Source organism: Maniola hyperantus, chromosome Z (assembly GCF_902806685.2).
Source record: "Maniola hyperantus chromosome Z, iAphHyp1.2, whole genome shotgun sequence".
Lineage (NCBI taxonomy): Eukaryota > Metazoa > Arthropoda > Insecta > Lepidoptera > Nymphalidae > Maniola > Maniola hyperantus.
This window is the reverse complement of record NC_048564.1, coordinates 11,391,545-11,408,193: the sequence shown is the minus strand read 5'-3', so window position 1 is coordinate 11,408,193 and position 16,649 is coordinate 11,391,545. Positions and strand designations below refer to the sequence as shown.

Genomic DNA, 16,649 nt, shown 5'->3' with positions numbered 1-16,649 from the left:
AATAATAATTAGTAAATACAATTAATAATACAATTATTTTAGTAAGAGCCCGAAATCCAGCGCACGGGATGCGCACCTCGGGCGCCTGTTTTATCTAGTCCCTTAAAACTTAATTCTGATAATTTAATAACTAGATGCTAGCCGATTCCCGTAAATTCCGTCGACTTATGTTCTTTAAGGAAATTAGTATTTTTCAAAAACCTTTCTTATTAATGGGCAGCGTTAATGGTTTTGGTAATTTTTACTATACCTAATATTTTACATACTTATTGCCAAATCTTATGCCAAAATTTTTACTAATTTTGTGTATTGGGTATTAATTGTACATAGAAAATAAAATTTTGTAATTTGGTTTTACCTAATAATTGTATTTCAAATTATTTATTTAAACTTACTTTCGTACTTCAGCGAAATTGAAGTTACGTTAAGTATTTTATTATCTATAATTTTAATTGAACTCTATTAAGTATTTTTTAATGATTGCTCATTTTAGTTTTAATAATTTTTTATAATTATTAAGTTTAAGGAATATAGGTATATAAATTAATAAGTAAATATTGTACAGTATCAATTAATTAAAAATAATAAATCAAAAAATCATTAAATATCTAAATAAGTGGTGTATCTTTTATTTTCTTTTTACCTTTGTGCTATCAATGAGCAGTTGATTTTGCTCAAAATAATTTATAGTCTATTTTTTAATCCCGGTGACAAAAATGACAGTTGACTTCAAGTGGTTGCTTGAGCTTGAGCGTTGAGCGATGGTTGAGCGGCAGGAACTTGGCAGGAATGTGTAAAGTTAATATTTTTATTGTACTTAATGTGCTAAAAATGTCATTTTCCCCAAAAAGTGAGTTACGAACTTATGCTTAGAAGGCATAGAAGGGGTCGAAATAAAGAATTATAGCAGACTTCACACACCTTTAAAAACATTATGGAGAATTGTCAGACATGCAGGTTTCCTCAGGATGTTTTCCTTCAACGTTAAATCAAGTAATATATCTGTAGATTACTGCGAAAAATTATTGGATCAAACCCCATACCTCCCGAATAGAAGACCCACTTGTTAACCACTAGACTATCACCACTCCTAAAGAAGCTTTCACTTCAAAAACTCATAGAATTTTCTTCGCTCATTTCATGTGCGTAGGCGTTTTCTCGTGTCATGAATTTCTATTAAGCAGATTGCAGACCAACAGCTAAGCGGTGTCAAAGCTAAGCTTACTATAAATAACTAGAAATAAATAGCTTTAAATAAAATAGAAATTAGTAGCGTGCACATCAACAACTAAACTAAAGTCAAAGTCAGTGTTGCGAGTGGATGGTGAGGAAACCTGCACGCCTGAGAGTTCTCCATAATGGTCTCATAGTTGTGTGAAGTCTGCCAATCCGCCCTAGGCCAGCGTGGCGGACTATGGTCTAAGCCCTTCTCATTCTGAGAGGAGACCCGTGCTTAGTGCCAGCGGTGGGTTTGTGGCGACCCTTAACGGTGTGATTGCTAAGCTGCGATAATTATATGAACGCCACTTGACACCTGCTAACAACAGGTGCATGCCGCACGTGCAGATATAACAAACATAAATTAAATTATAAAATACACACAAATACAAACACACACCTAAACCACCTGGTCCTAAACGAGCATGGCTATAAAAGGGGATGTTTTCATTTCCCCATGTCCAGTTCGCTATCACTTGCCTATTAATTAGGTAACGTTGTGGGTAAGGTGATTCACCCAATCTGGGTGAATCGCACTAAATATAGATAACTGTGTCCATCTCTCTCTTCTCCTATAAAATAAAAATGAATCACTAAATGTGTTGGTCATCGCAAATCTCAAGAATAGCTGAACTGATTTCGCTAATGCTTTTTTTATAATATTCCTTGAAGTACGAGGATGGTTCTTACGGAAAGAAAAATTTAAAAAATTGTAAGTATTAAATAAAATAAAAAATTAAAGAATCGACTGTTAAGCGGTACGAAGTTCGCCGGGTCAGCTAGTTGTAAATAAGTATGTTTCTTTATTTATATACAAAACTTAGTGTAATTTTATTTATATATAACAATATGGGTTTATTAAATAAGTATAGTGTGTACATAACTTTGCTTTTATTTGCACCACGTCTTAGCTAACCCACAGGTTGAACATTATGACAAAAGCAACAAAAGTATGTAAACATTAACCTAGCTAAGCTTAACTCTCATAGCTTAGTTCTTGGTCTGTAACCAGCTTAAAGCCTGAAACAAATGGATCGTCGTGGGCGCGACGATATTAGCTCAGCAGGACATCGCAGCAGTTCACGACAGTTGTGAAACTTGTAACAAAACGGCAGGCGTGAAATGAATAGTATGCGACAGGTCGACATGGCGATCGGGGACGGAACTCACCGTAAACCCACTCAGCTCCAGCGCTAACCCGGTGCGGGCGAGCGTGGGTGACGTGCGGGGCGTCCCACCGCCTCATACCCTGATTACCATTTCGACCTGTCGCGGACTATAGGTAAGCTATGAAACGAGAAAGTAGGTATGTGACGTGGTCCGGCGTTGCAGCGTGACAATGGTTTTAATCACTACCCTTATTATGAACTTTTCTTTTTATATATTTAGAATGTGAAACTGTATTTGTTTGTTGGTTTGTTGATTTATTGGTTTGTCCTTTAATTACGTTGTAACTCGCAACAGAGCAACGAATCATCATGATTTTTTGCATGGGTAATGGATTGAAGCTTGCGGAAGAGTTGGCTGCCGGTGCCAATTAGCTTTAGCTGCGCGAATCGTCTAGACATCATATTTTTATGGGACTCCACCATGGCACCTCATTGGCACCGACCCCAAAAAATATTATTATGGAACTATATTAACTCTTGTATACATAATATATTCGGTAATAAATTAAATTATTTTTCAATTTTTAGTGTTTGTGTAACGAAGTCGGTTTTTATTTTTTTTGTAAAAAAAAATATTTCACAATTTTTAGTGGCCTCATGGAATTATGCTATGACTGGTTAAAAGTCTACTGTTTACTAAGCTATTACACTGATCGCGAGCAATTTACTCTTATCCGTTGAGTTCCAGTATCTATCTTCGAAGATGTTCATCAGATCTTCACGTAGTAACAACGTATACCCTTTCAAACAAAAAAACAATTTTCAAAATCGGTCTAGGCGTTTTCGAGTAATCGGGGAACATACATAAAAAAAAAAGATTCCGACGAATTGAGAACCTCCTCCTTTTTTTGAAGTCGGTTAAAAAGGGAGCCTCGTACCATCGGGTAACAAGAACCCTAGCCCGCCCTGTCTACGTTCTATTTGTTTCTGCCCTTATAGGTACAGCCAGAGATGACTATAGGTACACCTAGTATATCCATTACGTAAATCGACAGACACATCCCAAGTTTTACCATGGACACAAGTACTTCATATTTTAAATGTGCCCTTCCTTCTTATTTTAAAAATTCAGTCTGAAAGTTGTTATTCCTTTGATATACTTAATTAAAACTGTGAATTAATAATGTTGTAGAAAATGTGGTCGAAAAGATAATATTGTTTATTAATATAGATAATAATTATCGTGATACGATTAGCAATGATAGATAGGTATTGTCCCTTCAAACCGGCCAGTGCCCAGAGGACTGTGATAACGTGTGGTGATCTTGAAGTTAATAGGTGGTGAAATGACGAGCAACGGCAAAAATAGACTACCACCAGAGTTGGTCACTACGACGTGTCTCTCCGGCGGACTGGCCATTGTAAGTTTAAATGAAAGGAAAGAAGCCGTGAAGATATCAAAAGAGTTTTCACTGTCATGGATTCCATGAAAAAGGAACGTTTTATGAAAAGAGTGATTTAGTATAGTATTTTATCAGATTAGCTTAGCCTTAGCTGAATAATTGTTTGATATGGTTTCTGGTTGATATTGGTGTAATTGTGATGTGGAGTGTCGATTGCTTGTGGCTGAAATGATCCGTTTGATGAAGAATCAATTCAATTCAATCAAGTCAATGAAATTCCTATGAGGTCGAATGGCTTGCGTTCTGGTGATTTTGTGGTGGTCATGCACTAGCCATCTCTTGAGTGGGATGCGCAGTATAGTGTAGCGATTCTTTACCTGGATGAATAGTGTTCGTGACGCCGTAGCGCATGATGCTATGGCATTCGGTATGTGGATGAGTGTAAGATTGCGAAGGTGGAGATATTGAGATGTTTGTGATTTGGTAAAGAGAAGTCAATAATGATTGATGATGATTATGGTTATATATTGTTTAATTGGCTGTTTCATCGAAATTAAAATTGCGGAGAGCGTTTTCCTGTAGAAGTGGGTAGGATGAAAGTATCATATCGCTGGACGAAAGTTTTTGGCTACGAGAACTTAAAATCACGTCGTGGCTTTCAGATTTGTCCATTTGGATGAATTAGCAACTGTTTAATGAACCGATAAATATCTTTGCTGCATAATAAATATTAATAAAAAAATTACATTCGCTTCGCACGCGCTTTGGTATCGGTTATATGGCACTCAGTTGGCAATACAGAGCTATTCATAGGTTGAGATCTATAGAACGCTCTTTGAATTTGCTCAGACTTAAGATTTTGTTAAAACGAGACAATTACTTTGCTGGCTGACCGGCCAGCCTTAAAGTATCTAGGTAGCATCCTCGCCCCACTCATGAACATCGAACTTTACACTCTTGCAATCCTTCTCTGAGTCATAGCTCAAATATCTACTCATTATAATGAAGTCTATTTCATTTCCTTAAGCATTAAGTAGTTATCTTTTAGGGAATGTTATAACGGTGATTAAGTTTATAGTCGAAATACGGCAATCGTAATTCTTATTAAAAGATGTGATAACAATGTATACTTATAATATAATATGTTTTCGATATTAATGTTTAGTTTACCGTAATACCTTAGTTGACTAAGTAATAGCTAGCCAGATATTGAATAGTGTAGGTTTTATGCGTGGTCGGTATTTTGGAAAAAAGTGGAGGTACATGTCCATTTTCTCCATTTTCTTTTTTTTTTCAAAAATAGGCCAGGCTTCATGCTAAAATATTCAAACCCCTTTAGGTATCTTCCCCGATCACTTTATTATCGTGTAGGTACTTACTTATGAATATTCATACGTGCGATTCATAACACATGAACGACTTTATCGATTGATGTTGCACTGTTATCTACATAATATATTCCAATATCTAAAGCTAGGCACATAACATTATTTTGCTTCGTCTAGTACGGCTGTTGCCCGTGTCCAACAGCCTACTGATTCGTTTACTCAGCTGAATGATAGCCACCATCCATCCCTCATCGACCCACTTCCGATGAGGTCGTCAATCCACAGCGCGTTGACACGGTCGTCCCACGCTGCGCTTGTTGCTAGAGCGGTTCCACTGAACACGTCTACACAACGTCACCCCAGCGGCCATCGGCACTGCGGCCGCCAATTCTTACATTCTTTTGTAAATTATTTTTCTGCTTAAAAAACCTAAATCCACGCGGACAAAGCGGGTATCATCTAGTTAATAAATAACAATACGTTTACTTACCACTTTTCAGGTTCTTTCACTGACAAGTATAGTGCTTAGCATTCTAGCCATTGTCTACCGACAAAACTGTTCACTGGCCGAAGCCCACAATAATGGCTCGGACTACTTTCTGATCATCCTGATAAAAACATACATTTTACGTGAGTATATTATATCTAATTCTAATCAAAGCCTGTAAAAGCATCAAAATGGCTGCGCGGCAGCAATGACGCGTATCAACGCAGCTCGTAGAATTTGTTATCATCATTTCCAGTTCACTACTGAGAACAGGTATGTATCCCCTCAGAATGAGAAAATTTGTTGTAGATATGCACATTGAATTGTCTGAAAGGTTCACAAGCCGCGCTTTCATAAAGTACAACGACAAGTCGAGATCGCAATCGGGGTATGAGGCGGGGGACACCCACACGTCACCCGCGTTCACCCGCACCGGGTTAGTGCGGAGGTCATGCGGGTGTGCGGTGCGTTCCCTGTCCGATTGCCATTTTGACCTGTCGCGTACCATAGGTAATGCAACATTCATACCACAGTACTGACAATACTGTGGGTAGCGTACTGGTTAAAACGTCGACCTCCTTGGGGGATCCGGGGTTCGATCCCGGGCGTGGACTCTAACTTTTCGAAGTAATGTGCGTTTTACCAATATCACTTGCTTTAACAGATCTGGAGGAACCTAATGCTTGAGAGTTCTCCATTGGGTTCTCAAAGGTGTGTGATCTGTAAAGTTCGCCAATCTGCACTTGGTCAGCGTGGTAGACTATAGCCAACCCCTTCTCGTTCTGAGAGGAGAACCGTGTGCTTACTAGTTACTTGCAGATGGGTTGGATGGGATGATGTTGGTGTACAATTAATAACATCATCATCATTATCGCGTGCTTTCTTTGAAACGAAGCTTGCCGATGAAAAGCTTCTCAATCTAAAGGCGCCTCTTTTAACTTCCGCTAACTACGCCAGCTGTCCATCCGTTTAATCGACCACCCATTTGCGTCTTTAATAACATAAATACCTACACAAATTTCTGTTTGTTTTTTTAGATGAAGATTGTGCTGACTCGTTGCAAATAGAAAATCTAACGAAGGCCGAGTCTGTCTTTATACTGTCAATCATCATCCTAGTTTTTGCGTTCATCAACTTTCTGACGGCCGTCACAGTGGTCTCAGGTAATTTGTGATTTGTACCTATCTAATATCGGAATGAAGAAATTAAAAAAATTATCTCTCCTCGGCTTACGAAAAAAAAATATCCACTGTACCTACTGGTTGCTCGAAACTTTAGTCTAGTGCTGACGTGACTAAAATGACGGCCACGCGCATAAGCAATTAGCGGGACTTATATTAAGCTTATATTACACAAAACTGGCAAACCACAAACAAAGGTAAGTTTATAGTAGGATTGGTTCATATTCAAAATGGGAACTAAACTACATTGTATGGAGCAAGTGACGGACAGTCGGCTGTTTATAGGTAAGTATACCTGCCGTATTTTATATCAAGCCACACTTGTAGCAGAAATAACTATTCTTTATATTTTCCAGTGGTGACTAATGATGCGCGTGTCAAAAATGTGGACATATTTATATATATCTACCTAAGCTCAAGTCTGGCACTGTTAGTGGTGGACATAACTCTTAGTGTACATTTTGGTATGGACCACGAATTTTTGAAGAAAATGTTGGTATGTTTTAAACTGTCTTGGGCCGCATTCACTTTGCATGCGTTTCATACGAAATTCAATCGTACGATAAGGCACGAACGATCCCGACCATTCGAGTGGCATAAAAGCGCCTATAGTAGATGCAATTTAGTCGTGTGTACGATTAACTTGCATCCCATGTGAGCGCTCCCATAGCACCTGAAGGGTCGGGATCGTACGTGTTCCCATGACCGAATTTCGTGCAAAAACGCATGGAAAGTGAGGCGGCCTTACTTATTACTTTATCTATACTATAAGGTTTATCTATACTATCTTTTACTATAAGGTTTATCAAAATGTAGTCCGCGACAGGTTGAGATAGCAATCGGGGTATGAGGCGGGGGGACGCCTCGCACACCCGCACGTCACCCGCGCTCGTCGCATGGCGTTAGTGTGGGGAATGTGGGTTGTGCGGGGCGTTCCCTCCCCGATTGCTATCTCGACCTGTAGGGTACTATAGATTGTAGGGTAGGGCGGAACGCAAGCGTCTAATTTGAAAATTGAGCCCAATAAATCAAAATATTCCCATAACATATTGTATATTTTAGCATTTAAACTACCGTGAGTGATTTCCATATAGCTAGCTAATGCTAATGGATATTATAGATAGCTAATCCCAGCTGTACTCACGTGGTTAGTCGACGTAAGCCTGACTAGTTTTGGACCCATAATTTTTCACTAGGACTCAGCTCGCGACGCGCCGCAGTTAAGACTGCGCGGCTCAAGGCTGAGACGCGCATCTCACGGAGTTGAATGAGAGGGTTGCAAGCTGAGTCACTCTGAAAAAGGATCTTGGATGGGTTTGAAACTAGTCGGGCTAACGTCGAATAACTGTACAACCGGACTAGCTATATTTTGTAGGTATACCTATTGTTGATTTCTTTCAGAACTCAAATTCAGCCGGCTTCCTGATAAACTACGACACTGACATGATCCGCCTTGGTGCTTTGTTGCTAATGTCTACGGCACTCAAGGGCTACATAGGCCATGCCATGAACATCGTGCTTCTCGTCTTACTGGCCGTCTATGTTGTACGATACCAGCGGACGTTCAACGAACTTGACGTAAGTCATTTATAAATTTTACTTAACTGGCTTTACGCCTCTGGGTTCTAGCCTTTTTGAGCCAAGTCATTTATAAGATTCTGTATCTCCAGTACTGTACAGATCAGCTTTCATCCTGGAGAGAGGAACATGCATAACATTATGCAGAAAAATAAATAAAAATTTGTTTTAGAATGTACAGGTAAAGCCCTTCCATATTATGATACCCTACTTGGTATAGAAATCTTATTTTGAAAGTTGCAAATACTAATAATTATTTCACAACATTTTTTTTGTGATGTATATAACCACAAATTCACAGTTTTCGGATTTTTCCTTTACTTGTGCTATAAGACCTACCTACCTACTTTTCATAATTCTAGGTCAACGGGAAGTACCCTATAGGTTTTATTGACAGAGACGACGGACGGATGGACAGGCAGCCAACAAAGTGATGCTATAAGGGTTCCTTTTTCCTTTTAGGTACGGAACCCTAAAAATGACCCTGCCATTTTAACTCCAATTGTCATGTAAAAGTCAATAAGTCATAAAAGTCATCAAGTCATAAAAGTCATGTCAAAAGTACGGTTCTTCACCATGGGTTCACCTTTAAAATAAGGACTTAAATCGTACTTTGACATGAAATTTGACACAAAAAGTTGAAATGGCGCGTGAGTTTTTTTACGGACTATATAATAATACTATAATTTTAGTGAATTAAAACCTAGAGCTATGTTTTTCGGTATTGACTGTATTAAATAAAACTCCGAAAAGTTAGAGGTGCGTGCCCGGGATCGAACCGCCAACGCCCCGAAAAGGAGACGGACGTCTTAACCACTAGGCTATCACCGCTTGATATGATTCGTTGAAAAAAATTTTTACAAAAAAAAAAAACCGACTTCGATACACAAACACTAAAAATTGAAAAATAATTTAATTTATTACCGAATATATTATGTATACAAGAGTTAATACAGTTCCATAATAATACTTTTTGGTGCCGGTGCCAATTAGCTTTAGCTGCGCGAATCGTCTAGACTTCATATTTTTATGAGACTCCACAATGGCACCTCATTGGCACCGACCCCAAAAAATATTATTATGGAACTATATTAACTCTTGTATACATAATATATTCGGTAATAAATTAAATTATTTTTCAATTTTTAGTGTTTGTGTATCGAAGTCGGTTTTTTTTTTTTTGTAAAAATTTTTTATTTCACAATTTTTAGTGGCCCCATGGAATTATGCTATGACTGGTTAAAAATCTACTGTTTACTAAGCTATTACACTGATCGCGAGCAATTTACTCTTATCCGTTGAGGAGTTCCAGTATCTATCTTCGAAGATGTTCATCAGATCTTCACCAAATTTAAATGGGACCAACTTTGAACTATACCCTTTCAAACAAAAAAAGAATTTTCAAAATCGGTCCAGGCGTCTTTGAGTAATCGGGGAACATACATAAAAAATAAAAAAAAAATAAAAAAAAAAAAAAGATTCCGACGAATTGAGAACCTCCTCCTTTTTTTGAAGTCGGTTAATAAAATGATAGGTAGACTTGATGAAGTCATCAGCTAGTTTAGGTTTGATTTACCACACATCAATATTTGAAATCAATTTAAGTATCTTTTTCATTGTTTTCAGCACTCTATCCACAAATTAAGCGTGCTCAGAGCTTTTGAGTAAGTATGTTTATCTTTGAACTATGAAATCGTCTGCCTGATGCATAACGCGTCCAAACCATAGGCAATCTCAAAAAGAAATCATGTCTGCCATATTGTGACTACCTAGTTAATATATTTTGATTACTTAAATACATTTTCCCACATTCAGGCAACCTCCTCTGTGGCAGGTGCAGCGGCCATCAGTGCCGAGCCAAGAGGCGCAAATATGAAAACCTCGATGGGAGCTTCATATTCGTGCATTTTGGTGTGGAGACCTTGGGGCCGTGGGGCCCGGGGACTCGAGCTTTTTTAGAGGAAATTTCAAAAGGGTTATCGAGTCAACCGGGCAGCCATGACGATATTTGAACAAAATGTCGGAAGAAATTAAGCTTCCATCGAAAATTAAAAAGTATTTGGCCCATTTCCATTTATATAGAATAAGTAGTGTTGTCCTTGCGAATTCATGCCCCGTGGAATGGTGCCAAGAATACTGGCTGCCTAAGGTGATCCTTTGTTGTTGAAACCATTTCCCTTTGTTAGTTTAGTCACATTACACTTACTGCCGCACTCAGAATCGCTTAATCGTTATTTAAGTTTAGTTAAAACGAGACAGAGCTATATCTCTTAATATCTCAAATAAATCTGTCTCGTTTTAACTCAATCTTAAGTAACGATTAGCGACTCTGAGTGCGGCTGTTACTTACACAATCTGAAATATGAAATGGAATTCTATCAATATTAAAAGATTTATTTAAAATTTAAGACCTTCAAAAAGAATGGAAGAGCCATGGAGTCCAGTGCGGAATGAAATATTGAGTTATTCAAGAGGGTAAGTGACAGAAATTGCCCCCTAAGTTCGCAACGCAATCTCTTGTTGGCTAAGTAATAGTTGTCACTTATTATTTTCTTTGGTATATTTTTAGACCTATAATGAACGGGCTCAATAATGAAGATGAATTACGGCATGGACCATTGAGAGAAACCCCTTTAACGGATATTTCTAGGTAAGTGCCCTCATGCTTATACTATAGTCCTTACACGCCATTTTAACTCTAAAAAAAAAAGATTCCGACGAATTGAGAACCTCCTCCTTTTTTTGAAGTCGGTTAATAAAATAGTACTTTTGACATGGAATTTGACACAATAAGTTAAAATGTGCTTTGATATATCACTCAGTCAGTCAGTTAGTCAGCTTTTCATTTTATATGTATAGATGTACTCATACCTACACATCTTTTTTTAATTTTCAGTCCTCAGAAGCGGTTCGAGGATCCTTGGGTGCCTCAGCCTCATCGCAATGAAATGCTTATGGGATATCCGAGGGGGTATGTGTAAACTTCTAGGGATAGCGACAACAGTTGAATTCCTAGAAATAACTACTTACATGCAGAATTTAGTTTCAGCGCAGCGTCGTCCGGTGTTGTGTATTTGGTAGTCTGTATCGCTTGCTTTTCCTGCTTCTTTAGAAGTGGGAGGGCGGGCGGTGCATATCGCATGCTGCACGTTGTACTAAACAGACTGGTCTGTTTTGTCGGATTATAGCGAACTAGCTGATGCCAGTGACTTCGTCCGCGTGGATTTAGGTTTTTAAAAATCCCGTGGGAACTCTTTGATTTTCCGGGATAAAAGTAGCATATGTCCTTCCCCGGGATGCAAACTATCTCTGTACTGTACTGTATTTTCATCAAAATCGGTTGAATGGATGGACCGTGAGAGGCTAGCAGACAGACAGACACACTTTCGCATTTATAATATTAGTATGGATTCAGCTTGAGATTCCTTGTGTAAGAAATTATTAAAAATATAGGTCCTCTTATAAATAAAGCAAATAGGGCAATTTCGAATAATATAATCGTAGGAAGATATCGAATTAGTTGAGCTCAGAGATATCCACAATAATAAATGATGATTTGTTGACTTGTATCCATGGTAACGTCTTGATGGCACAGCTTGTCAGAATCATGACCAGTATCACCTACAGTAGGTTTTATATGTGATCTAATAGTACTTATTTCTTATTGTATTCTTAAATCAACAGTGGCCAATCAAATCCTGCGTTCAATGCCGACGGATATCGCTCAGCAGTGGTGAAAGAAAGTTCGATATCTGAGTAAGTTACCTGTAAAGTTAAGCCAGCCTTACACGGGTAGCTTGAAGCAGTCAACCCTGACTGCTTCTAGCTGCGACTGCATTATAAACTACAGCTATTTTGATCATTGGCTAACTGCTCAAGGCCCGGCCTTAGACTCGGAGTTCTGCGAAATTTTATAGTAAACTAGCATACGCTCGACCTCGTCCGCGTGGACTACACAAAGTTCAAATCCCTATTTCACCGCCTTAGGGGTTGAATTTTCAAAAATACTTTCTTAGTGGATGCCTACGTCATAATAGCTATTTGCTTGCCAAATTTCAGCCCGATCCGTCCAGTAGTTTGAGCTGTGCGTTGCTCAGTCAGTCAGTCAGTCACCTTTTCCTTTTATATATTTTGATATTATCACATTGCCACAGCTATAGTTCCAATGGTTTTGAATGGCAGAGTTTATTAATTCATGTTGCATCAGTGCATTTGAGCCAATGGTTTTGATTTTTTGAAATATTATGCGTCTATTCTTCGAAACTCTGAAATAGAAAACGAGGCGCAAGTGATTAAATAACGCCGAGGAATATCCTGCTACACGATGAAATTTTAGTGGTTTTAGAGCCGTGGCTAAGTGCCTTAGCAGTACTATCCATTTCAACCATTTATATTGATCCTAGTCTTAAAATAAAAATAATTATATCGATAAAATATTGTTTGAAAATTTTGCGAGCCGGTAGTAGTAACTCGCCGCGTCGCTTATACGGGGTTCACACGGTGCGATTTTAATTGATTCACGTCTTGTTGTTCAACAATAAATTGAAAAAGAAATTGAATCAAGACGTTCTGACGGTTCAATTAAAATTGATTCAATATTAGTTACCAAGATGCCGAAAAGTGAAGAATTCAGGGAGTGTGGTATCACATTTGTGATATCACAATAGTAAGATAAGACTCGTAATAAACGCCGACTATGGTTTCATAATTGGATTTCTAAGATACCTGAATTGGTACCATCGTATATCCTTTTGAGGGAATTGGCTAGTGTTGCCAATTCCAGGGTACAAGAAATATCTAGGCACGAATGTCAGAAGTACAATTTAAAATACTGCTTTGATTTGATTGATAATATACATGTTTGAAATCGAATTGAACATGGACAGGTTCAGACGAGTCGAATCGCTTTCAACAGAGACTTGAATCAACAAAAGTAGAAAGCTAGCTTTGAACGTCTGTTCGACGGTTCGAATGGCATGCGATTTTGGAGTTGACCAACTGAAATTGCTCCGTGTGAACCCCGTATTAGACATCGATCTAGAGATTCTAGAGTTAACGATGGTCGACAGCGCGGTTGTCAAGTGGCGCTCGGCCACTAATAATCAGATTTGATTTTTAAAAAAAGTGCCTAGTTTTCCAAAAGGTGATTTACTTAGTCACTGCTCTAACAGCACTAAAATTTCACTGTGTATGAATAACTATTATGATTGTTTTACAGCCGCCCTCTCGATCGTTCCCAATCGTGGCTGCACAACTCCGGAGCCGGCATGGGTTTACGGCCGTTTTCGTACCTAGAGGACCGTCAGCGACCTATGCCAGTGAAATCTCCTACGACTCCTGCGAACGAGCCCCACTGGCGCCGCGACCCCTGGGTGTCAGTGCCACCTGTACCTGAGCCCGACTACAGCCCCCCGCCGCGGAAGCTCAAATCGGCACTAAAGTCCAATTATGTTTAGAAATCGGTCAAGTGCGAGACGGACTCGTACATAAAGGATTCCGTACCAATCGTACATGAAGTAACACTTTTTTTCACACCACTCGCTCTAGAAAGCCTTAATTAAAAGGGTAAAGTACGTCATAACATTCCTATGACAGCCGGGTTATATCCCTTAAAACGTAATGGATTTCAGTACAACATTGTGGCTAATTCCATTGTACAATGTTGTACTAAAATCCATTATGTATGTGGATATACCTAATGTAATTTGAATTTAGAACATCCCGCACTCGAAGCAAATTCTGTTCCTTACAAGCACTGTCTCGCTTCGACGTTATTTTTATTACATAATTATTTATTTATTTCCGTACCTCAAAAGGAAAACGTAACCATTATAGGATCACTGTTGTCTGTCTGTCTGTCAAGAAACCTACAGGGTACTTCCCGTTGACCTAGAATCATGAAATTTGGCAGGTAGGTAGATCTTATAGCTGACATTTGGGGAAAAATCTGAAAACCGTGAATTTGTGGTTACATCACACAAAAAAAAAATTGTGGTCATAAACTAATAATTAGAATTTTCAATTTTCTAAGTAAGATAACTATATCAAGTGGGGTAACATATGAAAGGTCTTCACCTGTGCATTCTAAAACAGATTTTTATTTATTTTTATGTACTATTTTTGAATTATTCTGCAAAATGTCGAAAAAATACGACTGTAGTACGGAACGCTCATTGCGCGAGCCTGACTCGCACTTGGCCGGGTTTTTTTAAAACCTACATACAATACCTACTCAAGAATATTTTTATTTATTTAATTTGAAATAATATTGTCGAGTGAAACTATTTTAACTAATAGATAATGGCTTTAAGTTTTAATGTATAATATTTTATTGGAAAAAAAGCTAATGTTACGACGATGAATTTTTATTTACTTACTACCTACTTTTGAATCGTTAAAAATGCCACTACTATCTACTGTTTCGGAAGCCAATAGTCTGAGATGGACGGCAGACCACAACTGCAACCGCAAACCGCAACTCTACCGCAATCAGATCATTCGTCACGTTTTAATAAGAGCTCTCGTTGGCTTCAACGCTGGTCCCAACACTATTCCCCCAACGTTTGTCGGTCTCACGAGTCACGACAGAGATATCGTTGAGACCGACAAAACGTCATATAGGTATACCTAAGTGACAGAGACAACGCTCTACAAAGCCGAAATGTCATTCTAAAGGCCGATGTACATTACTTTCTGCCGCGTACTGTACCTACTCTTGGTAAAGCAATGGTTAGTTAAAATTCAACCGTGCTCTCGATTCTTGATGCACAGCTTAAAAATAGATTATGATCTACTAGCTGATGCCCCCGACTTCGTACGCGTGGATTTAGATTTTTAAAAATCCAGTGGGAACTCTTTTATTTTACGGGATAAAAAGTAGCCTATGTCACTCTCCAGGTCTTTAACTATACCCATGCAAAAAATCACGTCAATCAGTTGCGACGTGATTGAAGGACAAACCAACAAACAAACACACTTTCACATTTATAATAATATGATGGGGTACTGATGACACAGCTGATGATGCACAGATTGTCTTGATGTCACAGATTACTTTGGTAACTCAGAAGTGCTCAGGAATAATCCTACTCTATGGTCATGAAGGTCTTGACTTAATACTCTAGGTCTTGACCACTGTAGTCTGTGGTCTTGACTCTTGATGATTCAAATGACATTTCATTATAGAAATCCTTTTATTTCTGGTCGGTGATAAAATGTATCCGCAATATTGTACTATCTGAATTCTGAGATTCTGAGCATTTAATTACTAAAATGATGTTAAAACGGGATATTATATTTTGATATTTGCTTTTATTGTTTCGACGAAAATGTAAAATGGGTGCTGACAATTGCATTAGGTTAGCAGAGTTTGTGTGGTATTGGTTTAATCATGACTGTACATTACTGCATTTTATTGATCGTACGTAATATCATGTGAGCAGTATAATAAACTGTATAAATGTGGCCGTAAAATGAGGTTCCATAGACGGTGTGGTGACCGAGTGACGCTTTTGCACGATAATACAACCGCTGTGAGAAATTTTGTTGAATTCAACCACGGCTTGATATTGAGCGCGGAGCCAATTGGAGATGATATTTTATTTGAAATCTGCATTGATAGAAAGGTAAGTGTGTGAATCACTAATTAGATTTATGACTTATGTTTTACTAGCTTATGCTCGCGACTTCGTCCGCGTGGACTACTCGAATTTCAAACCTCGATTTAACCCCCTTAGGGGACGAATTATTATCAAAAACCCTTTCTTAGCGAATGCCTAGTCATAATAGCATGCAGTTAGCATGCCAAATTTCAGCCTGATCCATCCCGTAGTTTGAGCTGTGCGTTGATAGATCAGTCAGTCACCTATTCATTCCTAGCTTATTCCCGTGACTTCATTCGCGTGGACTACACAAATTTTACACCCCTGTTTTAACCTTTAGAAATTGATTTTTCAAAAATCCTTTCTTAGCAGATGCCTACGTCATAATAGGTATCTGCATGCCAAATTTCAGCCCGATCTGTCCAGTAGTTTGAGCTGTGCGTTGATAAATCAGTCAGTCAGTTAATCCTTTTATATACTTAGATAAATCATCAATGTTTCACTTATAGTAGTATGCTGACCAATTCTCCCAGGTATAGCATTCCAAACATACTAGTGATAACACAAACCTAAAGGCTTCCGATGCTTTTACGTACTTGCAAAGCATTTACGTGCTTGATGGTGATTAATGCGATTTTATATTTTTGTTTGTTGCAACGTTCGGACAGTGTTTGAGAAATTAGAAAAGTGTCATTAGCTGGCTCAAGCTGTTTGACGGGCACATCAAGCTGCTTGACAAAGCAA

General features: G+C 38.4%; 2 protein-coding genes across 2 annotated transcripts in view; both read left to right on the top strand.

Annotated features, from left to right (window-relative positions):
• Window positions 1-3,594: 3,594 nt before the first annotated feature.
• LOC117995319 (uncharacterized) lies at window positions 3,595-14,666 on the top strand. The gene is made up of 11 exons (XM_034983322.2): window positions 3,595-3,748; window positions 5,559-5,688; window positions 6,583-6,708; window positions 7,083-7,222; window positions 8,128-8,304; window positions 9,931-9,968; window positions 10,714-10,779; window positions 10,874-10,954; window positions 11,201-11,275; window positions 11,989-12,060; window positions 13,523-14,666. The coding sequence occupies exons 1-11, from the start codon at window positions 3,674-3,676 to the stop codon at window positions 13,758-13,760; spliced, it is 1,218 nt and encodes a 405-aa protein (XP_034839213.1). The 5' UTR covers window positions 3,595-3,673; the 3' UTR covers window positions 13,761-14,666.
• Window positions 14,667-15,552: 886 nt separating this feature from the next.
• Window positions 15,553-16,649, top strand: part of Neurl4 (neuralized E3 ubiquitin protein ligase 4) — a 47,006-nt gene continuing 45,909 nt past the window's right edge. The window contains exon 1 of the mRNA XM_034983311.2: window positions 15,553-15,929. Within this exon, the coding sequence (XP_034839202.1) occupies window positions 15,777-15,929 (153 nt within the window). The 5' untranslated portion in view covers window positions 15,553-15,776. The remainder of the gene's footprint in view (window positions 15,930-16,649) is intronic.

Excerpts from the sequence above, each read along its gene's own strand:
- LOC117995319 (XM_034983322.2), top strand. The coding sequence starts at position 3,674 with ATGACGAGCAACGGCAAAAATAGACTACCACCAGAGTTGGTCACTACG. Across the intron at positions 6,709-7,082 it reads GGCCGTCACAGTGGTCTCAG|TGGTGACTAATGATGCGCGT; the intron begins GTAATTTGTGAT and ends TATATTTTCCAG. Across the intron at positions 7,223-8,127 it reads AATTTTTGAAGAAAATGTTG|AACTCAAATTCAGCCGGCTT; the intron begins GTATGTTTTAAA and ends GATTTCTTTCAG.